Source organism: Bos javanicus, chromosome X (genome assembly GCF_032452875.1).
Source record: "Bos javanicus breed banteng chromosome X, ARS-OSU_banteng_1.0, whole genome shotgun sequence".
Lineage (NCBI taxonomy): Eukaryota > Metazoa > Chordata > Mammalia > Artiodactyla > Bovidae > Bos > Bos javanicus.
Window position 1 is genome coordinate 131,276,867 of NC_083897.1, and position 24,729 is coordinate 131,301,595.

Here is a 24,729-nt window from a genome sequence, read left to right on the forward strand (position 1 = left end):
AATGGCAGAACTGGAATTTGAACTCAATTTGAACAGATTCCAAGACCTAAACTCTCGCTAAAGAAACATGGGAATTCAGAGTATGGGGAGGACTAATAGAGAAGAGCTGAGGGGGCCCTTAAGAGGCTTCAGAAAGGCGAGGAGGAGGTCTACTGGGTCAGTTCAGTTCAGTCGCTCAGTCGTGTCCGACTCTTTACGACCCCATGGACTGCAGCACGCCAGGCCTCCCTGTCCACCAAGCATACAGTAAATGCATGGAGAGTAGCAAAGGAATTTAGGAAAGGCTATTAGCTGAACTGTCAGATTATGGGACCAGATTTTGGTAGAAAATGAATAATGGGCTGAAGATGGTAAAAAACAGTGGGTAATTAGCCACGAAACACGAATGCCAAGTTTCAAGTTGTAGGCCTGGAGGTGGACCGCAGTTCAGGCCAGGTGAGCTTCTCCCAGGTGCCTAGTGTTGAGGCTGCAGGCGCGGTGAGCAGCTGGGGTACCCTGCCCTGCCCCTGTCCCTCTCCTCTCCTCTCTGAGTCCCGCTAGTCTGCTTCCGCTCGTGGGCAGAGACGCGCCAGGGCAGAGCTGCTCTTCTGGCCTGCGGAGGGGTGCCCAGGCAGCAGTGGTGGGCGGGCATATTTCTCCCCACCAGGAGCCCTCCCTACGACCGCTTGAGAAGCCCCGTCGCCCGCCCCGCAGCCAGTTCTTTATCTCCCGAGCTCTCAGCTCGCTGCTCCGCAGCGCGGGCGTATCTGGAGGCGGTGCTAGAGGGCGGGGCCAGGGATGCGATTGTGAGCTCATCTCAGGGGAGGGCGGGCCACCGTCCAAGCGTTTTAGAGGAGTTCTGCGCCTCCGGCCCGGCTCCGCGGGTGGCGCTCCGCGCGGGGGCGTAGCGGGAGGCGGGCCTGGGGCGGGTCCAGGGGGCGGGTCCTGGACCTTCAGATGCCCGCGACGGAAGGGCCTGTTTCAACATCCCCGGCTGTGGTCGGCTGCTGGCGGCGAGGTAAGGGGCTCAGAGAGGCAAACTGGTTCCCGCCCGGAGCCAAGTTCCCCGCTACTCTCGCGGGCCACTTCGTTTTCCTTCCCCTGTGGGCCGGGACTCGGGGGGTTCGGTTCCGCGTTGGGGGCGCGGCCAGGGGCGGGACTGTGAGTAGGCTGCGGCGGGCGGGAAGGATAGAGTTCGTGGCCGGCCTCGAGGCCGCCTCGCGACCGCCTGCAGACCGTTCCTGCCCCACGCCCGAAACCCAGTTCCCTACTTCTCCCGCGGGGTTGCCAGGGACCCGCGAGCGTCGGGAGCGCGTCGGGCCTGGTCGAGGCGGGGTCTCCGCCTTCGCGCCTTTCTACTATAGGAAAACTAGCTGGCTGGCTTTCCAGTCATACTTTGGTTCTGTCGTTTTTAAAAGCCCCTACGTCTTACCACCGGGCTCCATCCCGAGAACTGACCGAGGCTGTGACTGTTTGGGAACCAGGCCCGCTCGGCGGCCGCAGCCCGGGCGACCCGCCTCTTTGCAACGGGTCGGACGCAACGCGGAGATGAGGAGCAGGAGCAATTCCGGGGTCCGCTTAGACGGATACGCGCGGCTGGTGCAGCAAACAATCCTCTGTTACCAGGTAAGGAGGGACCACGCCGAATTGCCCTCTCCAGGCACTTATTCTCTTACTCAGATGCTGGGAGGGATGGGGGCAGGAGGAGAAGGGGACGACAGAGGATGAGATGGCTGGATGGCATCACTGACTCGATGGACGTGAGTCTGAGTGAACTCCGGGAGTTGGTGATGGATATGGAGGCCTGGCATGCTGTGATTCATGGGGTCGCAAAGAGTCGAACACGACTGAGCAACTGAACTGAACTGAGGCACTTATTCTCCTACTCAGTCCCCTCTCATGTCTTTAGACTTTGCAGTTATGAGGGGTTTTGTTTTGTTTGTTTGTTTTTTTTCTTTAAATCCAGTTTTGCTAGCCAGTGGTTACTCCTCACCCCTATTCCCACCTCGTCCACTTTCCGAGTCGGGACCGAAGGGCTTTGGGACTACACTTAACGGGATTCTTTGACTACTGTTTGGGATCGAAGATAGGAGCCCTTTTCGATGCCCCGGGTACAAAATGCGTCTTTTTGCATGGACTCAGCTTCTTTCGGATGGAAGGAGGTGTGTGTAGATTGGACAGCACACTGAATGAGGATGGTGAGCTCTGGACTGTGACGACAGTAGACAGGAGGGGAGAAATTCTGGGGTGTGTATCCCACTCCCGGTTGTGTGGTGATGGCTGCTATTCCGCCCTGCGAGGGCCTTAGGGCTTACTCTGTTGCCCTCATTTTACTGATGAGCAATCTATGGGCCAAAAAGGTTACCGCAGGTAGCAGGATTAGACCCAAACGCAGGTGTTCGCTCAAGCTGGAGATCTGTGAAGCTTCTCATGTGGTCTGACATCTATCTATCTCCTGTCTTGTATTACTCAGCTAAAGTTTTGTGTGGCCCAACATGTAAGACCCCTGGACTATTTTTATTCTTCCTGAAGACAGCAGCTGTGTTGCTTGCCTTCAATCAACAGCAACTATTTATAGGACCTCCATGTCAGAGAAGGAAGTGGCATTCCATGATAGAGGCCTGGTCACTCCCAAGTCACTGACCCTTTTTCCCTATAGCCAATTTCACAGGCTTGTTTCTTCATTCAGGAAATATTTGTTGTGTACCTATTATGTGCAAGGCACTCTGTCTGGTGCTGGGCCTACAAAGAAGAGTAGATACTTGTAGTGCAGTGAGATTCATGTGTAGGGGATAGGTCCACAGTCCCTTGTTTGAAACTCTTGATGTCAGATGCGGTTTGCAAGTCAGAAATGTTTGGATTTGGGGTGGTAAACATATATTGAATATTCCCTAGTAACTGCAATGAAATCTAGGCAGCACCCTTAATCAAACACATTGTTTTCCACATCAGAATGTGGAGATTATCACTGAGTAGGAAAAGTAAATATGGAAAGCAGTTTCACACCAGTTCAGGTCAGCGTTTTGCCATCAAATGAGCTTGCTGAAAACTTATGAAAACACTTCAAGTTCTTAGAGCATATTGGCTTTTGAAATTGCACATGAAGGACTGTGATTCTTATTTTGGGAACCTTGCCCCATTTGGGGAGCATGAAGGAGTACTGGAAGAGATGATGTTCAAGTTGAGAACTGAAGAAGTAGGCCAGCAAATGGGGGGTGACTTTTCTTTTTGCCTTCCTCTTTGAAGTAGATTATAATTACTTACACACAGTGGTTTTAAAATCCAAGTTGAAAATCATTGCCGTTCATTACTGATCAATCTTGGTGATTATGTCACACCTGGGTTTAATCTCTAGCTCTTTCTTCAACTACAGGTGTAGCCATTTCCCACCTGAGTCCAGGCCCTTACCTATAAAATGAGGATAATTAACACCTGTGATTAGTGCTCAGTATGTCACCTGCTCTCCCCGCCTACTGCTGCTGCTGCTGCTAAGTCGCTTCAGTCGTATCCGACTCTGTGCGACCCCATAGACGGCAGCCCACCAGGCTCCCCCGTTCCTGGGATTCTCCAGGCAAGAACACTGGAGTGGGTTGCCATTGCCTTCTCCGGCCCCACCTACTACGCATTAGTAAACAGCGCTGTTGGTGGTGGTATAATTTTGATACGTTGTTGTTAGTCCCTGAGTCATGTCCGACTCTGACCCCAGGGGCTATATAGCCTGCCAGGCTCCTCTGTCCCATGTTATTCTCCAGGCAAGAATACTGGAATGAGTTGCCATTTCCTTCTCCAGGAGATCTTCCAGACCAGGGATCGAACCCAAGTCTCCTGCATTGGAAGGAGGATTCTTTACCACTGCACCACCCAGGAGGCCCTAATTTTGATATAGGCCACACATACTCAGGCCACAAGTCCTCGCCTCACCACCCTGGTCCAGGATGCTCCCTTTCCTGAGGGCCCTGATATAGCTACTAATTGCTTTCTGGTCTTTGAACATAATTATGTCTCCCTGTGGATTCTGTGAGATCCTTAAGCGCAGAGACCTCATCAGTTTTGTTCCTTTGGCATGAAGCAGTGCTCCAGACACATGAAAAGTACCTTTATGTCCTTGGTGATGAAATACCTTCCGCAGGCTCTGAGCCTTCCTAATGACCCAGCTATTGATCCAGGCTTACCTTCCCTCAGGAGCAAAAGAACTGTCTTCCCAGTAAAGCAAATCTGTAGCATTGGACTTTCCTCTCCAACATTTTAATGATTAAAAAACAGTTGTCTGAGCCTTTAGTTGTATTTATTTTGGCGGTAGTTGGTGAGAAGACCTCATGTTTGCCCTATGTTTCACTTCATGACTGCAGTCAAGCTTTCCTGATTAACCAGAACACTCCAAGTATAGTTCTGTTGGAACTCCCATGACTGTGCACGTGTGGAGCCACAGTCCTTGCCACCTTCCCCCAACTTGAAGCCATCCCACCCCAACAGCTAGTCTTCACAGCTGTAAAGTGCTAACCCATTTAGGGCCTCCTCATCGTTTCTGAGTGATCTTAGGTCACCTATCCAGTCAGTAAACATGAAAGAGCAATTTTATGTTATGCATATTTTAAAAATAATTTTATTTTTGGCATGCTAGGTCTTCATTGCTGCATGGGCTCTTCTCTGGTTGTGGAGAGCTGGTGCTACTCTTTAGTTGTGGTGCACAAGCTTCTCATTTCGGTGGCTTCTCTTGTTGGGGAGCACAGGCTCTAGGGCATGCGGGCTCAGTAGTTGGGGCTCATGGGCTCTAGAGCACAGGCTCAATAGTTGCGGCACATGGGCTTAGTTGCATGTGGGAGCTTCCTGGATCAGGGATTGAACTCATGTGTCTCGCATTTGCAAGCGAATTCTTTACCACCAGGGAAGCCCTATGTTAGGCACGTTTTTACCACAGTAAAAAAAAAAAAAAAAAATGAATGAGCGGACTGTAAACGAGTGGTTTCTAAAGTTTATGCTGGATAGGTTTATGCTGTCTTCTATAGAAAGGTGCAGATGTTTATGAGGCAGTTTTCACTGTCAGCTGATACAAGGCTGGCCTCTGTTTCTGATATTTTTTTTAAAATATAGTTGATTTACGGTATTACTTTCAGGTGTATAACTTCATGATGCAATATTTTTATTGTTTTCCATTTAAAGTTATAAAATAAGGGCTATATTTCCCCATGCTGTACAATATATCCTTGTAGTTTGTCTCATACAAAGTAGTTTTTACCTCTTAATTCCCTACCCCTGTCTTGCCCCTCCCCTTCCCTCTCCCCACTAATAATCACTTATTTATTCTCTATACCTGAGTCTGTTTCTGTTTTGTTTTATTCATTTGTTTGCCTTATTTTAGATTCCACATATAAATGATAAAATACAGTACTGTCTTTCTCTCTGACTTATTTTACTAAGCCTAATACCCTCTAGGTCCATCCACATTGTTGCAAATGACAGAATTCATAACTTTTTGTGGTCGAGTAGTATTCCATTATGTGTATACACCACATCTTCTTTATTCATCCACCAGTTGATGAACACTTAGGTTGCTTAGGTATCTTGTCTATTGTAAATAATGCTGCTATGAACATTGGAGTGCATGTGTCTTTTTAAATTACTGTTTTTCTTTTCTTTGGATATATACCCAGGAGTGCACTTGCAGGATCATATGGTAGTTCTATTTCTCATTTTTTAAGGGAACCTCCATACTGTTTTCCACAGTGGCTGCACCAATTTACATTCTCACCAACAGTGTACAAAGGTTCCCTTTTCTCCACATCCTTGCCAACATTTGGTATTTGTGTTCTTTTTTATGTTAGCCATTCTGACAGGTGTGAGGTCGTATCTCATTGTGGCTTTGATTTGTATTTCTCTGATTAGTGATGTTGATTGAGCTTTTTAAATTGAGATCAACTTACTTTGATTTCACTTATTAGAAATCACTTAACATTAAATATATTGAACTCATAATTATTCTTTAGTTTGAGATAATACTTTGTTTATATCAGCTGGCATATCAACTAATTTCCCTTTCCTGTGTCTGTGAAAGAATATCTTCCTAGTCATTTGTCAGATATACTTCGAAACTTTATTTGAATATTTAAGGCAAAGAAGGAAAGAGCTATATTTATAAAAGGGTCCTTTTGCACAATTGGTTTTGAATGTACTGAAAATATTAATATAAACTTTAAGGAGTACCTGCTTAGATACTCCTTGAAGTCCCTTGGATGCAAGGAGATCAAACCAGTCCATCCTAAAGGAAATCAGTCATGAATATTCATTGGAAGGACTGATGCTGAAGCTGAAACTCCAATACTTTGGCCACCTGATGCGAAGGACTGACTCATTTGAAAAGACCCTGATGCTGGAAAAGATTGAAGGCAGGAGGAGAAGGGGATGACAGAGGATGAGATGGTTGGATGGCATTGCCAACTCTATGGACATGAGTTTTAAGTAAGCTCCAGGAGTTGATGATGGACAGGGAAGCCTGGCGTGCTGCAGTCCATGGGGTTGCAAAGAGTTGGACACGACTGAGCGACTGAACTGAAGAAGTTATCTCCAAAGTATTCAAAGTATCTTTTAAGTATTTGTTGATTTAAAATTTTTTTTAAATTCCTAGATTTATTTTGACCCTGAGAAGAAATATTAACTTTGTACATTTTTTCAATATCAGCTCTGTTTGAAGGCTCATTCATAAAAGCGTTAAGTACAAAGTGGTGATAAAAGAATACGGATAGGAAAGAAAAATAGAGACTTCCCTGGTGGTCCAGTGGCTAAAACTCCACGTTCCCAATGCACGGGGTCCGATTTTGATCCCTGATTGGGGAACTAGATCCCACATGCCACAACTAAGACTGAGAACAGCCAAATAAATAAGTAGATATTTAAAAAAAGAAAAAGAATGATCGAGGCATTGTTCACTGTAACTGCAGATAATTTTGTATAAAAAGCAGACAAGAAATCAGGACACTAAGTAAGTATTGCTATCTAGTCATAATAGAATTTAAAATGAGAATAGGATAACTAAAACATGGAGTATGGAACAAATTGTAATCATAATAAAGACTACTTTGAGGGAAGGTTGAAAGAAGATATAATTACATATTGGGAAATAACGTGGCAGAAGAATGGGAGGAAAATGGAGTTAAAGTATTCTTAAGGCCCTTATGTTAAAAGGAAAGTAGAAGTTTTATATATTTTGAGTCGAGGTTATATTTAAGTCTTACCATTAAAATTAAGTTGAAAAAATAACTTTAAAAATAATGGGAGACTGTCAAGCTACCAATGGTATTTTTCAGAGAACTAGAACAAATAATTTCACAATATGTATGGAAATACAAAAAACCTCAAATAGCCAAAGCAATCTTGAGAAAGAAGAATGGAACTGGAGGAATCAACCTGCCTGACTTCAGACTGTACTACAAAGCTACAGTCATCAAGATAGTGTGGTACTGGCACAAAGACAGAAATATAGATCAATGGAACAAAATAACCCAAAGATAAATCCACACACCTATGGACACCTTATCTTTGACAAAGGAGGCAAGAATATACAATGGAGAAAAGACAATCTCTTTAACAAGTGGTGCTGGGAAAACTGATCAACCACCTGTAAAAGAATGAAACTAGAACACTTTCTAACACCATACACAAAAATAAACTCAAAATGGGTTAAAGATCTAAACGTAAGACCAGAAAGTATAAAACTCCTAGAGGAAAATATAGGCAAAACACTCTCTGACATAAATCACAGCAGGATCCTCTATGACCCACATCCCAGATTAATGGAAATACAAGCAAAAATAAACAAATGGGACCTAATTAAACTTAAAAGCTTTTGCACAACGAAGGAAACTATAAGTAAGGTGAAAAGACAGCCTTCAGAATCGGAGAAAATAATAGCGAACAAAGCAACTGACAAAGAATTAATCTCCAAAATGCACAAGCAGCTCATGCAGCTCAATTCCAGAAAAATAAACAACCCAATCAAAAAGTGGGCCAAAGAACTAAACAGACATTTCTCCAAAGAAGCCATACAGATGGCTAACAAACACATGAAAAGATGCTCAACATCAGTCATTATCAGAGAAATGCAAATCAAAACCACAATTAGGTACCATCTCACGTTGGTCAGAATGGCTGCTATCAAAAAATCTGCAAACAATAAATGCTGGAGAGGGTGTGGAGAAAAGGGAACCCTCTTACACTGTTGGTGGGAATGCAAACTAGTACAGCCACTATGGAGGACAGTGTGGAGATTCCTTAAAAAAACCTGGAAATAGAACTGCCATACAACCCAGCAATCCCACTGCTGGGCGTACACACCGAGGAAACCAGAATTGAAAGAGACACGTGTACCCCAATGTTCATTGCAGCACCGTTTACAATAGCCAGGACATGGAAGCAACCTAGATGTCCATTGGTAAATGAATGGATAAGAAAGCTGTGGTACATATACACAATGGAATATTACTCAGCCGTTAAAAAGAATGTATTTGAGTCAGTTCTAATGAGGTGGATGAAACTGGAGGCTATTATACAGAGTGAAGTAAGTCGGAAAGAAAAACACCAATACAGTATATTAATGCATATATATGGAATTTAGAAAGATGGTAACGATGTGAGACAGCAAAAGAGACACAGATGTAAAGAACAGTCTTTTGGACTCTGTGGGAGAAGGCGAGGGTGGGATGCTTTGAGAGGGTAGCATTGAAACGTGTATATTATCATATGTGGAGCAGATTGCCGGTCCAGGTTCGATGCAGGAGACAGGGTGCTCAGGGCTGGTGCACTGGGATGACCCTGGGGGATGCGGAGGGAGGTGGGGGGGCTGGTTCTGGATGGGGAACACATGTGCACCTGTGGCTGATTCATGTCAATGTTTGGCAAAACCACTACAATATTGTAAAGTAATTAGCCTCCCATTAAAATAAACTAAAAAGAAAACCTGAAAAAAATTAAAAATAATAGAATAAAGAAAATTTGATCACTCCGGGAGAAGAAAGGAAAAGGGTGCTTGGGGAGTGAGTGAGTGAGTGAAAGTTGCTCAGTTGTGTCCGACTCTGTGTGTCCAACTGTAGTCCATGGAATTCTCCAGGCCAGAATACTGGAAAGTGTAGCCTTTCCTTTCTCCAGTGAGGGGTGCTTGGGGAGTGAGGGAATTTTTTTAAAAAGCACAAAGGACAAAACAGGAAGATGAAAATAAGTCTATAATAGTAATCTCAATAAATGTTAATTTTTAAATTATCCAGATAATAGACATTAATTTTTAAAAAGTTGTAAATATATATGTGATTTGAGACAAACCTAAAATGGGGGATACATAAAGGTTGAATATATAATTAGTGAGGCAAGATATACTATACGAATGCTAGCCAAAAATAAGTTTGTGTAATTTTATACTAAAAGGTAGAGATTTTGAAATTTAAAATAATTCTATTAGGAATTCAGAAGTGGTGTATTACTAGATGATAAATGGATAGTTCACCAAGAAAGCAGTTTTAAACACACAGAATATTAACAACATATCAATAGTTTCAAAATGTTTAAAGCAAAACTTGACCTAACTGCTAACAAAGCCATAGCGGGAGTTTTTAAATTCCTTTCTCTCAGATACTGCTTTATAGATAAAGCAGAGAAATAATTAGGACATAGAAAATTTGAGCACTTGCATAAGAAACATAAGTGGCAGGCAGAGTCACATTTAGGCAGAGATGGGGTTTTTGTGTGGTGAGTACAGTGCAGTGAGAGAGGAGCAAGAGATTAGCAAATAACCCCTATCTGAAATGAACTGTTTGAGATAAAAGATAAAGAGGAATAACTGCCAACTCCTTTTATGTGGCCAGTATCCCAAGATACCATAGTCAAATAAGACATGATATTTATGAAATTATTATTGGAGGAAATTCACTTATGAATATTGATGTAAAGTATAAGGTAATACAGTGAAGCCAACAATGTATTAAAAATAGATCATAATCAAGTAAAGATTATCTCAGTAATACAAGGAAACTTAAGAAAATCTATTAATGTAATACCACATTAAAAAAGGAAAAAAAGGCTTCAACTTTATCTGTAACATTTTATTTTTTAAAAAGAAAGGAATCTGGTATTATGGTGGAATGCTTTCCTTTGTTGGGTCTGAGTGGTGGGTATTGATTACATTGCTTTCCTATGTGTTTGAGATCTTATTATATTGTAAAAATTAAGGCTATATTAATAAACATAGTCTAGGAGTAGCGTAAGAGTCAATTTGGATTTCTTCTGTTCCCTCTTGCCCCACCAAAAAGTGAGAGAATGTACTGATGAGTTAGATCACCAGAATCTGTCTCGGCTCCATCCACTTCTGTGCCTGTCCACTGCCCCTGCCCTAGTCCAGGCCACCACCATCTCATACCTCGACTGCCCCTCTAGCCTCCCAATTGCTCCTTGCTTCCACTCTTGGCCCCTCGTCCCCAGGAGTAAGCATCCTTACATCAGGCACCAGATTGCACTACTCTCCAGCCTACATCCTTCCCATGGCTTTTATCACTCCTAGAATACAATGCAGTGTTCTTCCAAATATTGCAGTCTAGCTGTAGCCTAGCTCTCCAGCTTCTCTCACCACCAGAGGTGTGCTGGTAAAGGGTTAACCAGCTCAGCTGACTTGAAAACTTGGCTTCTTTATCAAGAGCCATACCAGGAGGGAGAAATGAGAGAAAACCACTCCCCATATGTTATGCCCAACAGCAAACTCTTGATCTTTCCTGATATATCTGGATACCACAGCTCATGTGGAGCCTTGAGTCAGCCACCCAGGAGTCTTTTTGACCCCTTCTTTTTTCCTTTCCGGCTTGTATCTACTTCATCACCAAGCTCAGCTGATTTTTTTCTCGATTCCATCAGCTGCTTCTGCTCCGCTTTGCCATCACCACCCTCCTCGGTAAGCCACCAGCCTTGCCATGCTCTATCCCTGTACTAGCTTCCCTACTTGTCTTCTCTCTGCAGCCACTCTCAGTCCCCTCCCAGCTTTTCTCCAGACTGCAGCCAAAGTGGTCGTCTTCAAAGCAGGTGTGCCCTCCTGCTGACCCTCACTCTGGGTAACATCTTAACCTCCCTTCTACCTCGGCTCCTCCGGGGAAGCCCTCCCTCCATGACACCGTCACAGCATGGCACACATCCCCTTTGCTGCACTTAACTGAGTGGGAATTTTACATCTACTTGTGTGACTTAAAATGAATGAATTTCCACTAGACTATAAAGTCCACTGCACAGGACCAAGGATTTCTTTTAACTACCATTTATTCTTAGCACTTAGCATGTGCGTGTGTGCTCAATCGTATCTGACTCTTTGTGACCCCATGGACTGCAGCCCTCTAGGCTCCTCTGTACATGGAATTTTTCACGCAAGAATACTGGTGTGGGTTGCCATGTTCTCCTCCAGGGGATCTTCCTGACCCAGGGGTCGAACCTGTGTCTCTTGCATTGACAGGTGAATTCTTTACCAGTGAGCCTCCAGGGAAGCCCCTTGGCCCTTAGTACCTGGCGGTTTGTAGAGATTTTAAAAACATTTGATTGAATGAATGAAATAAAATGCTTACCATGTAGTCTGTGTGCTGTAGTATGGGCAGTAGTATGTGCAGTTAATAAATGACTGCTGCTGTTATTATTTATCAGACCTCTACCATCCAAAGTTGCTGCAACCTGTCATCTGTTGTTCTTAGTTTCAGTTACTCTAGGAGGAATTTATTTAATAGTCACAATGGGAATGAGAATAGTGGTGGACCAGGGCACGCACAAGCATTCTGGGAAGCACTGAGTCGAAAAGGGGCAGAAGTGACACTTTTAGTCCATAGTCAGACTGATGCTTATCTGGTCTGTGTGTCAGTTTGAGAAAAGAGCATAGATAACATTTTCCCCTTCTTGGTATTATCCCAGGCCCTGCCTTCTGCCATCTCCCACTTCAGTTCTCTTTAGGGGCAGCCAGGAGGAGGACTTTTGCTGTGCTCTTTTCAGGACAGCTTTTAAATATTTTACTGACAGATGAAAAACATTTGAGTACTTCAGTGAAAATCCTTGAACCTTCATTTACAAACAAAGGACCATGTTTCCAGTTTTGCAGGGATCCAAAAGATCATCTACTGAGATCACCCAGTCTGCTTTTACAGTTGAAGAATTCCAGCCAAGAGAGTTGTTTTTCAGGTGCTCAGTCATATCCAACTCTTTGCAACCCCATATACTGCACCATGCCAGGCCTCCCTGTTCCTCACCATCTCTCAGAGCTTGCTCAAACTCATGTCCATTGAGTCGGTGATGCCATCCAACCATCTTGTCCTCTGTCATCCCCTTCTCCTGCCTTCAACCTTTCCCAGCATCAGGGTCTTTTCAAATGAGTCAGCTCTTCGCATCAGGTGGCCAAAATATTGAAGCTGCATCATCAGTCCTTCCAATGAATATTCAGGGTTGATTTCCTTTAGGATTGACTGGTTGGATCTCTTTGCAGTCCAAGGGACTCTCAAGAGTCTTCTCCAACACTGCAGTTCAAAACCATCAATTCTTCAGTATTCAGCCTTCTTTATAGTCCAACTGTCACATCCATACATGACCACTGGAAAAATCATAGCATTGACTATATGGACCTTTGTCGGCAAAGTAATCTGTCTGCTTTTTAATATGCCGTCTAGGTTTGTCATAGCTTTTCTTCCAAGGAGCAAGCGTCTTTTAAAGGAGTTGAAGGGACCTTTTCAAGGTCATCCTTTTTTCTGAGCTGACAGCCCCATGATAAGTACTCAGTCTTGTTGGAAACAGGCCAAAGAGTGGAGATAAATACTTAAGACACACCAGATTGCTGTGAATACCAAATTATGTTGCATTCCCTAATAGAGTGAAGTAAATATCACATCTGCCTCAAAATAATAGGTGAGGAGAACATAATTAATGTTCATAAAATTACATTTAGAGAAGTGGTTCTTAATCAGATGGGTTACAGACCCATTTGAGAATTTAATGATGGCTGAATATCTTCTGGGAAGAATGCTCACAAAAAAGTTCTAGGAAAAAAAATTCCAGGAATCTCAAGGACCTCTAGCTTTGTGCCCTAACAAAGCCCATCTGTGGACTCCTGACCGACATGCTGGAGAGCCCAGAGGCAGAGGAGCGTGTGTGGTGCCACCATGCTCTCAACCCGTTTTGTTGTTTAGTTCCTCAGTCATGTCTGATTTTTTGTGACCCCATGGACTATTGCCCACCAGGCTCCTCTGTCCATTGGATTCTCCAGACAAGAATCCTGGAGTGGGTTGCCATTCCCTTCTCTAGGGGATCTTCCCGACCCAGGACTGGAACCCATGTCTCTTGTATTAGCAGGAGGATTCTTTACCACTGAGCCACCAGTGAAGCCTGAGCCTAATAGAATAAAGTCTTATTGAAAATAGCAAATAGAGACATTTGCAATTTTCCTGTTCAGGTGAAAGGGTGCTAGCGTGGCACCCAGTCATCCTTTGACACCTCTGATTTAGGTGTAGCCAGGAGGATTCTCACAGCCCTTGAGTTTGGATCTGTTCTGTAAGTTTCCACAACATGAGGCAAAGGACTAACACCTCAGGCTAAAGAATTTGCGAGAGAGGCAAAGAATTAAAATCTCCTTAAAGAGGAGTAAAGTAATTTACATATTTGATTGTAGCAAAGGGGCCCAGAATGGTTTCTGTGAATTTTGCAAGTTTGAAGATGCGTATTGGGTTCTGGAATGAAGCTAGAATGAAGTGGATTCCTGTAACCCTTGGCTTCCAACCCAGCTTGTTTGCCTATAAGCCACCATTCAGTCATAGGAGATGATAAAAATGCACCAGCCCAGGACAGCTTGCTGCTTGTGCATTATTTGTAAACCCAGAGGGTGAAATTTCATCAGCAATTTAGAAAAAGACATGATTTGAAAGTGAGAATTGCACACCTGTGATCTCCCTAGGTAAAACATGAGCCTGCTGCATGTCAGAGCTTAAGTTGTCAACATTATTTTCTGAAAGCCTGAGGTTTACATACCAAATTATGAAAAATCTACCTTTTAAACTGAAGAAAAAAATAAAGGTTACTCACATAACCAGTAGTCTCAATTATAGATGCAATCATTTTAGAACAAATGCTATTATAATTCCTACTTAAAACTCTCAAGCCCAAGGCATTGCCCTTCCCCATCCCCTTTAACGTTTCTAGCAGCAGCTGCTAGAACAAAATTCCCATACACTAAGTGAATTTAACCAGTTTTTGTAATAGAAATTCTCACATTCTGTTTGCCTTACTAGCATAGGGGTGGTGGGGAAGGGTGGGAGGGACAAGTAATCATGTGTTTTCAACATTTATCCTGACTTCTTCTAAGTATTTTGTTTGAATCATTAAACAATATATTCCTCCCTTGAAACTGAGCAAGGTGGTAGCATGAACATAGCAATTCTTAATCCAAAGGAAAGAAGACCAAGGGTAGGAGTTAGCTTGGAGGCCTCTGACCTCTGTCCCTTGGAGCATAGGAAAGGAAGTTCCAGAAAGGCTTCGTGGAGGAGGGAGTATATGAAGGAGGGGTGTTTGCTAGAGGGCATTACAGGTGGAAAGAAGAGTGTGTGCACAGGCACAGAAGTGCGAGAGCAGAGCACGTGAAGGAAATATAAATTCAGGTTTTCTGGGGGGCTAGGGAAGGCAGTATGGGTGGTGAGGCTAGATGTGAGAGGAAGAGCCAGCCCATGATGAGCCTTGTATGGGTGCCTGAGGGACTTTGATTTTATCATTGGGTTGGAGAATTCTTGTGTTTTGTTTTGTTTTTACTTTTTATTTTGTATTGGAGTATAAGCCAGCTAACAATGTTGTGAGAGTTTCAGGTGAACAGTGAAGGGACTCAGCCATATATATACATGTATCTATTCTCCCCCAAACTCCCCTCCCATCCAGACTGCCACATAACATTGAGCAGTTTCATGTGCTATACAGTAGGTCCTTGTTGTCCATTTTAATATAGCAGTGTGTACAGGACCAGTGGTAAAGAATCTGCCTTTGACACAGGAGCCACAGGAAACTTGGGTTTGATTCCTGGGTCAGGAAGATCCTCTGGAGAAGGGCATGGCAACCCACTCCAGTATTCTTGCCTAGAGAATCCCATGGACAGAGGAGCCTGCCGGGCTACAGTCCTTGGGTTCACAGAGAGTCAAACACAGCTGAAGCGACTTAGCACGTTAGCACCGGCAACCATAAGTTCATTCTCAGAGTCTGTGAGTCTATTTTGTAAATAAATTCTTTTATATCCTTTTTAGATTCCACATATAAAGGATATCCTTCTCTGACTTAACTTCCCTCAGTGTGACACTCTCTAGGTCCATCCATGTTGCTGCAAATGGCATTATTTCGTTCTTTTTAATGGCTGAGTAATATTCCATTGTATATATGTACCACATCTTCTTACCCATCCCCCTGCTGATGGACATTTAGGTTTCTTTCATGTCTTGGCTATTGTAAACAGTGCTGCAATGAACACTGGAGTACACGTATCCTTTTGGATCATGTTTTTCTCTGGATACATGCTCAGGAGTGGGATTGCAAGGTCAATGGTAGCTCTATTCATACTGTTCTTCATAAGTGGCTGCACCAATTTAAATTCCCACCAACAGTGTAGGAGGGTTCTCTGTTCTCCACATCCTCTCCAGCATTTATTCTTTGTGGATTTTTTGATGATACCCATTCTGGCTGGTGTGAGCTGATATCTCATTTTAGTTTTGATTTGCATTTCTCTAATATTAGCGATGTTTAGCATCTTTTCATGTGCCTCTTGGCCATTTGTATATCCTCTTTGGAGAAATGTCTGTTTAGGTCTTCTGCCTGTTTTTTTGATTGGGTTGTTTATTTTGATGCTATTAAGTGTCATGAGCTGTTTGCAAATTTTGGAGACTAATCCCTTTTAGGTCACATCATTTGCAAATACTTTCTTCCAATTTGTGGGTAGTCTTTTCATTTTTGTTTATTGTTTCCTTTGCTGTGCAAAAGCTTTTGAGTTTAGGTATGTCCCATTTGTTTTTATTTCCATTATTCTAGGAGATGGCTTGAAAAAAGGTACTGCTATGATTTATGTCAAAGAGTATTCTGCCCATGTTTTCCTCTAGGAGTTTTAATGTGTCTGATTTCACATTTGGATGTTTAATCCATTCTGAGCTTATTTTTGTGTGTGGTGTTAAAGAATGATCTAATTTCATTCTGTTTACATGTAGCTGCCCAGTTTTCCCAGCACCATTTGTTGAACATTGTGTAGTCTTGCCTCTTTGTCATATATTAATTAACCATAGGTGCATGGGTTTATATCTGGGTGTTCTTTCCTGTGGGTTGGAGAATTCTGAGCAGAGCAATGAAGTCTTGAGATTTTGGTTTTTTTCTGTGACTTCCCTTTGTGGAGGATGGGTTGGAAGGAACTAGTACTAGAGGCAGAGAGAGCAGTAAGGAGCTACTCCGATTTTCTTTTAGGATGGAGGGATTGAAAGAAGGAGTCTGTCCTCTCTGTGCATTCATCTCTGTGCCCTCCAGCTAGAAATTGAACTGCATGCTAAATTAGATAGTTCGATGCTACCATCTAGCTTGTGTCTTGTGTATTTTGCCTTAATATTGCCTCAATCTTAGATTTCTTTAATGGCATCAAGTGTTTTTTTACAGTATCTAGTTCATCATGGTCATTTAATAAGAACTCATGGTCTTATCTGTCAGGATTCTTTCAGATGTAAGTGACACACCCACCTTAAATGGCCTTTAAGCACGAAAGAGAATTTATTGCTCAAATAACTGAAAAGTCCAAGGGACTGTTCTAGATTCAGGCATGGCTGGATTCAGGAGCTCAAATGATTGAGTTTATCTCTTTGTATTACTTGACCCCGTTTGACTCAGAGTGGCCTTTATTCTCTGCCAGGCTCTCCTAAGTGGTGGCAGAGGTGGTCCCTTGGCAGCTCCAGATTTATCCTTTCAGATTGGTGCCATCTGCAGAAAGAGCTTTTTCTATAATGGCCCCAGACAAAGTCCTGACTGAGAATGGCTCTCAGTTGGTCCAGCCTGGGTCATGTGCACATCCCTGAATTGTGCCTAGATTGGCCAGGCTGGGTCACATGTCCTTCCCTGCAGCCAGGGTCATGACCAGGGGGCAGGCAATAATGGAATCAGCACCTCCCCCCAAGAACCACACAGTCACAGCAGGGAAAATTATAGGCCATTACCAGAAAAAGGAGGAACAGGTACTGGACAGGCAGAGGCTACAGTGTTTCCGTTAGAACAGGAATAAGTATAGGGCTTGAGAGGACACGAACCCATGCCCTCCAATCTGCTTTGAACCTTCCTTTTTATACAAAAGGAAACCACAGATCACAGAAGTTAAGTAATTTGCCCAAGATCACATAGCTAGACTGGCAGCACTGTTTTGCACTCCCACCATGTCTGAGGATTCAAGTGGCTCTATGTCCCTGTCAACACTTAGTTTTGACATTATTTTTTTCTAATATTTTAGATTTTTATTTACTGAAGTATACTTGATTTACAGTGTTGTGTTTCTGGTATAAGCAAAGTGATTGTTCTATACTTTTCCATTATGGTCTGTCACAGGATGCTGCATATATTTCCTGTGCTACACAGCAGGACCTTGTCATTAATCTATTTTGTGTATACCAGTTTGTATCTGCTAATCCCAAATTCCTAATTTATCCATCTTTATTTTCTTTCCCCTTTGGTAACCATAAATTAGTTTTCTATGTCTGTCAGTCTATTTCTGTTTTGTAAATAAGTTCATTTGTATCATGTTTCAGATTCCACATATAAGTGATACATGGTATTTATCTTTGTCTGACTGACTTCACTTAGTATGATAATCACTAGTTGCATCCGTGTTGCTGCAGAGGGCATTATTTCATTCTTTTTTAATGGCTGAGTAGTATTCCTATGTGTGTTTATGTAGTGTGTGCGTGTGTATACCACATCTTCTTTATCCGTTCATCTAATGGTGGACATTGGGGTTGAGTTCATGTCTTGGCTATTGTAAATAATGTTGCTGTGAACATTAGAGTGCATGTACCTTTTCAAACTACAGTATTCTCTGGATATATGCTCAGGAATGGGATTACTGGATCATTTGGTAACTGTATTTCTACTTTTTAAATAATCTCCATACTGTTTGCTGTAGTGACTGTACCAGTCCAAATTCCACCAACAGTGTAGGATAGTTCCCATTTCTCCACATCCTCTCCAGCATTTGTTGTTTGTAGACATTTTAGTTATGGCCATTCTGATTGGTGTGAGGTGATACCTCATCATAGTTTTAATTTGCATTTCTCTAATAAGTAGTAATGTTGAGTATCTTTTCATGTGCCTATTGATCATCTGTATGTCTTCTTTGGAGAAATGTCTATTTAGGTCTTCTGCCCATTTTTTTATTGTGTTTAGTTTTTTGTTATTGAGTTGTATCAGCTGTTTTTATATTTTGGAAATTAAACTCTTGTTGATTGCATCATTTGCAAATATTGTCTCCCATTGCATTGGTTGTCTTTTGTTTATGTTTTCCTTTACTATGCAAAAGCTTTTAAGTTTGATATGGTTCTGTTTAGTTTTACTTTTATTTCTGTTACCTTGGGAGAGTGACCTAAGAAAACATTGCAACAATTTATGTCAGTGAATGTTTTGCCTATGTTCTCTTCTAGGAGTTTGATATCACATCTATGTTGAAGTCTTCAGGATATTTGAATGTATTTATTTTTTAAATTATTTTAATTGGAGGCTAATAACTTTACAATATTGTGGTGGTTTTTGCCATACATCGACAAGAATCAGCTATGAGTGCACATGTGTCCCACCATTCTGAACCCCCCTCCCACCTCCCTCCCCACCCCATCTCTCTGGATTGTCCCAGAGCACCAGTTTTGAGTGCCCTGCTTCACACATCAAACTTGAACTGGTCATCTATTTTACATATGGTAATATACATGTTTCAGTGCTGTTCTCTCAAATCATCCCACCCTCGCCTTCTCCCACATACTCAAAAAATCTGTTCTTTACATCTGTGTCTCTCTTTGCTGTCTTGCATGTAGGGTCATCATTACTATCTTTCTAAATTCCATATATATGTGTTAATATACTGTATTGGTATTTCTCTTTCTGGCTTACTTCACTCTGTATAATAGGCTCCAGTTTCATCCACCGTATTAGAACTGACTCAAACGTATTCTTTCTATAGCTGAGTAATAGTCCATTGTGTATATGTGCCACAACTTCCTGATCCACTCATCTGCTGATGGACATCTGGGTTGCTTCCATGTCCTAGCTATTGTAAACAGTGCTGCAATGAACATTGGGGTACACATGTCTCTTTCAATTCTGGTTTCCTCAGTGTGTATGCCCAGCAGTGGGATTTCTGGGTCGTATGGCAGTTCTGTTTCCAATTTTTTAAGGAATCTCCATACTGTTCTCCATAGTGGCTGTACTAGTTTGCATTCCCACCAACAGTGTAAGAGGGTTGCCTTTTCTCCACAGCCTCTCCAGCATTTATTGTTTGCAGACTTTCTGAAAGCAGCCATTCTGACCAGGATGAGATGGTACCTCATTGTGGTTTTGATTTGCATTCTCTAATAATGAGTGATGTTGAGAATCTTTTCATGTGTTTGTTAGCCATCTGTATGGCTTCTTTGGAGAAATGTCTGTTTAGTTCTTTGGCCCATTTTTTGATTGGTTCATTTATTTTTCTGCTATTGAGCTGCATGAGCTGCTTGTATATTTTGGAGATTAATTCTTTGCTTTAATTCAGTTGCTTTGTTTGCTATTATTTTCGCCCATTCTGAAGGCTGCCTTTTCACCTTGCCTATAGTTCCCTTCCTTGTGCAAAAGCTTTTAAGTTTAATTAGGTCCCATTTGTTTATTTTTGCTTGTATTTCTATTACTCTGGGAGATGAGTCATAGAGGATCTTGCTGTGGTTTATGTCAGAGCATGTTCTGCCTGTGTTTTCCTCTAGGAGTTTTATAGTTTCTGGTCTTATGTTTAGATCTTTAATCCATTTTGAGTTTATTTTTGTGTATGGTGTTAGAAAGTGTTCTAGTTTCATTCTTTTATAGGTGGTTGACCAGTTTTTCCCAGCACCACTTGTTAAAGAGATTGTCTTTTCTCCATTGTATATTCTTGCCTCCTTTGTCAAAGTTAAGGTATCCATAGTTGTGTGGATTTATCTGTGGGCTTGTTATTTTGTGCCATTGATATATATGTCTGTCTTTGTGCCAGTACCATACTGTCTGGACGACTGTAGCTTTGTAGTATAGTCTGAAGTCAGGCAGGTTGATTCCTCCAGTTCCATTCTTCTTTCTCAAGATTGTTTTGGCTATTCCAGGCTTTTGTGTTTCCATACAAATTGTGAAATTATTTTTTCTAGTTCTGTGAAAAATACCATTGGTAGCTTGATAGGGATTGTGTTGAATCTGTAGATTGCTTTGGGTATTATATTCATTTTCACTATATCGATTCTTCCAGTCCACAAACATGGTATATTTCTCCATCCATTTGTGTCATCTTTGATTTCTGTCATCAGTGTTTTATAGTTTTCTATATATGAAAAGTGAAAGTTGCTCAGTTGTGTCTGACTCACTTCCCGTTCCAGATCTGGAGTTCTCGTCTTCAAGGACCGGAGTGTGGTAATTCTCCAGCAGATCTTCCCAACCTAGAAATCAAACCGGGGGTCTCCTGCATTGCAGGCGGATTCTTTATCAGCTGAGCTATGAGGGAAGGTCTTTTGTTTCTTTAGGTAAATTTACTCCTAAGTATTTTATTCTTTTTGTTGCAGTGGTGAATGGGATTATTTCCTTAATTTGTCTTTATGTTTTCTCATTGTTAGTGTATGGGAATGCAAAGGATTTCTGTGGATTAATTTTATATCCTACAACTTTACTATATTCATTGATTAGCTCTAGTAATTTTCTGGTGGTGTTTTTGGGTTTTCTATGTAGAGGATCGTGTCATCTGCAAACAGAGAGAGTTTTACTTCTTCTTATCCAGTCTGGATTCCTTTTATTTCTTTTTCTTCTCTGGTTGCTGTGGCTAGGACTTCGAAAACTATGTTGAATAGTAGTGGTGAGAGTGGGCACCCTTGTCTTTTTCCTGATTTTAGAAGACATGCTTTCAATTTTTCATCATTGAGGATAGTGTTTGCTGTGGGTTTGTTGAATATGGCTTTTGTTATGTTGAGGTATGTTCCTTCTATGCCTGCTTTCTGGAGAGTTTTTGTCATAAATGGGTGTTGAATTTTGTCAAAGGCTTTCTCTGCATTTATTGAGATAATCATATGGTTTTTAATCTTTCAATTTGTTAATATGGTGTGTCACATTGATTTTGTGAATATTGAAGAATCCTTGCATCCCTGGGATAAAGCCCACTTGGTCATGATATATGATCTTTTTATTTATTTATTTATTTATTTTGATCTTGTAAATATGTTGTTGGATTCTGTTCTCTAGGATTTTGTTGAGGATTTTTACATCTAGGTTCATCAGTGATATTGGCCTGTAGTTTTCTTTTTTTGTGGCATCTTTGTCTGGTTTTGGTATTAGGGTGATGGTGGCCTCATGGAATGAGTTTGGCAGTTTATCTTCCTCTGCAATTTTCTGGAAGAGTTTCAGTAGGATAGGTGTTAGGTCTTCTGTAAATTTTTGGTAGCATTCGCCTGTGAAGCCATCTGGTCCTGGGCTTTTGTTTGTTGGAAGATTTTTGATTACAACTTTGATTTCTGTGGTTGTGATGGGTCTTTAAAAATTTCCTATTTCTTCCTGGTTCAGTTTCGGAAGATTATACTTCTCTAAGAATTTGTCCATTTCTTCCAAGTTGTCCATTTTATTGGCATATAATTGCTCATAGTAGTCTCTTATGATTTTTTGTATTTCTGTGTTGTCTGTTGTGATTTCTCCATTTTCATTTCCAATTTTATTGATTTGATTCTTCTTCCTTTTTTTTCTTGATGGGGCTAGCTAATGGTTTGTCTATTTTATCTTCTCAAAGAAACAGCTTTTAGTTTTGTTGATTTTTGTTGTAGTCTCCTTCGTTTCTTTTATTTCTGCTCTGATTTTTATGATTTCTTTCCTTCTAACTTTGGGGTTCTTCTTTTCTTCTTTTTCTAGTTGGTTTAGATGTAAAGTTAGGTTGTTTATTTGATGTTTCTTGAGGTGGGCTTGTATTGCTATGAATCTCCCTCTTAGCACTGCTTTTACTGAATCCCATAGGTTTTGGGTTGTCGTGGTTTCATTTTCATTTGTGTCTATGCGTATTTTGATTTCCTTTTTGGATTTATTCTGTGATCTGTTGGTGATCCAGAGCGTGTTGTTTAGCTTCCATATGTTTGTATTTTTAATAGTTTTTTTCTTGTAGTTGACATCTAATCTTACCACACTGTGATCAGAAAAGATTCTTGAAATGACTTCAGTTTTTTTAATTTACCAAGGTTAGATTTATGGCCCAGGATGTGATCTGTCCTGGAGAATGTTTCGTGTGCACTTGAAAAAAAGGTGAATTCCGTTGTTTTGGGGTGAAATGCCCTATATATATGTCAAGTAGTTCTGATTGGTCCATTGTATTATTTAGAGCTTGTGTTTCCTTGCTAATTTTCTGTTTGGTTGATCTATCCATAAGTGTGAGTGGGGTATTAAAGTCCCCCACTATTGTGTTATTGTTAATTTACCCTTTCATACTTGTTAGCATTTGCCTTACATATTGAGGTGCTCCTATGTTGGGGCATATATATTTATAATTGTTATATCTTTTTCTTGGATTGATCCTTTGATCATTATGTAGCTTCCTTCTTTGCCTCTTGTCACAGTCTTTATTTCAAAGTCTATTTTCTGACATGAGTATTGCTACTCATGCTTTCTTTGGGTCCCCGTTTGCATGAAATATCTTTTTCCAGCTCTTCACTTTCAGTCTCTATGTGTCCTAAGGTTTGAGGTGGGTCTCTTGTAGACAGCATATATAGGGGTCTTATTTTTATATCCATTTGGCCAGTCTTTGTCTTTTGGTTGGAGCATTTAACCCATTCACATTTAAGGTAATTGTTGATAAATATGATCCCATTACCATTTACTTTGTTGTTTTGGGTTTGTTTTTATAAACCTTTACTGTGTTTCCTGTCTAGAGAAGATCCTTTAGCATTTGTTGAAGAGCTGGTTTGGTGGTGCTGAATTCTCTCAGTTTTTGCTTGTCTGTAAAGCTTTTGATTTATCCTTTATATCTGGATGAGAGCCTTGCTGGGTAGAGTAATCTTGGTTGTAGGTTTTTATCTTTCATCACTTTAAGTATGTCCTGCCATTCCCTTCTGCCCTGAAGAGTTTCTATTGAAAGATCAGCTATTATCATTATGGGGATCCCCTTGTGTGTTGTTTGTTGCTTTTCCCTTGCTGCTTTTAATATTTGCTCTTTCTGTTTGATCTTTGTTAGTTTGATTAATATGTGTCTTGGGTTGTTTTGCCTTGGGTTTATCCTGTTTGGGACTCTGAGTTTCTTGGACTTGGGTGGCTATTTCCTTCCCCATATTAGGGAAGTTTTTGTTGAAGTCTTTAGGACATTTGAATTTATTTTTGTATATTGTCTGAGGGAGTGTTCTAGGTTCATTGCTTTACATGTGGCTGTCTAGGTTTCCTAGCACCATTTGCTGATGAGACTGTTTTTCTGCATTGTATATGCTTGCCTACTTTGCCGAAGATGAATTGATTGTAGGTATGGGGGTTTATTTCTGGGCTCTCTATTCTGTTCCACTGATCTATATGTCTGTTTCTGTGCCAGTACCATGCTCTTTTGATTACTGTAGGCTTGTAGTATTGTCTAAAGTCTGGAAGAGTTGTGCCTCCAGCTTTTTCCTTTTTCCTCAGGCTTGCTTTGGCAATTCTGGGTCTTCTCTGGTTCTGCATAAGTTTTAGGAGTATTTTTTCTAGTTCTGTGACAGATGTCCTGGGTAATTTGATAGAGATCACATAAGCTCTACATTTAATCTGTAGATTGCTTTGGGTAGTATGACCATTTAGCGATATTCTTCTAATCCAATAACGTGATATCTTTCCATGTATTTAAATCATTTTCCATTTCCTTTATCAATGTTTTCTAGTTCTCAGCATGTAAATTTTTCACCTCTTTGGTTAGGTTTATTGCTAGGTATTTTTTTTGTGATTTTAAGAGAGATTGTTTTTTACTTTCCATTTGTGATATTTCATTGTTAGTGTAAAGAAATGCAACATATTTCTGTATGTTAATCTTGTATCCTGCTATCTTGCTGAAATTGTTTATTCTGGTAGTTTTTGTGTGGAGTCTTAAGGGTTATATATATTATGTGTGTGTCTGTGTGTGTGTGTATATATATATAATGTCATCTGCATATAATGACAATTTTACCTCTTCTCTTCCAATTTGGATGTTTTTAGTTCTCTTTCTTGTCTGATTTCTGTGGCTAGGATTTCCAGTACTATGTTGAATAGAGTGGGCATGCTTGTCTTTTACCAGATTTTAACAAGGCTTTCAGCTTTTCACCATTATTATGTTGGCTTTGGGCTTGTCATCAATAGCTTTTATTATGTTGAGATATGTTCCCTCCATATCCACTTTGGTAAGAGTGTTTAACTTGAATGGCTGTTGAATTTTGTCAAATGCTTTTTTGGCATCTATTGAGATGATCATGCGGTTTGACATTATTTTCTTTTTTCTTTTAGCCATTCAGTAGATATGTAGTGGTATCTCACAGTTGTTTTAATTTGCATTTC

General features: G+C 41.2%; 1 protein-coding gene across 5 annotated transcripts in view; it reads left to right on the forward strand.

The window, feature by feature from the left end:
• The first annotated feature begins 789 nt into the window (after positions 1–789).
• PHKA2 (phosphorylase kinase regulatory subunit alpha 2) overlaps positions 790–24,729 on the forward strand; it is a 91,663-nt gene continuing 67,723 nt past the window's right edge. For 2 of the 5 annotated variants that reach the window (XM_061408018.1, XM_061408020.1), the window contains exons 1-2: positions 795–997; positions 1,398–1,605. In XM_061408018.1, coding sequence (XP_061264002.1) covers positions 1,528–1,605 — 78 coding nt within the window. In that variant the 5' untranslated portion in view covers positions 795–997; positions 1,398–1,527. Of the gene's footprint in view, positions 998–1,397; positions 1,606–24,729 lie in introns of all 5 variants that reach the window. The other 3 variants (XM_061408022.1, XM_061408017.1, XM_061408019.1) reach the window with 3 other exon arrangements.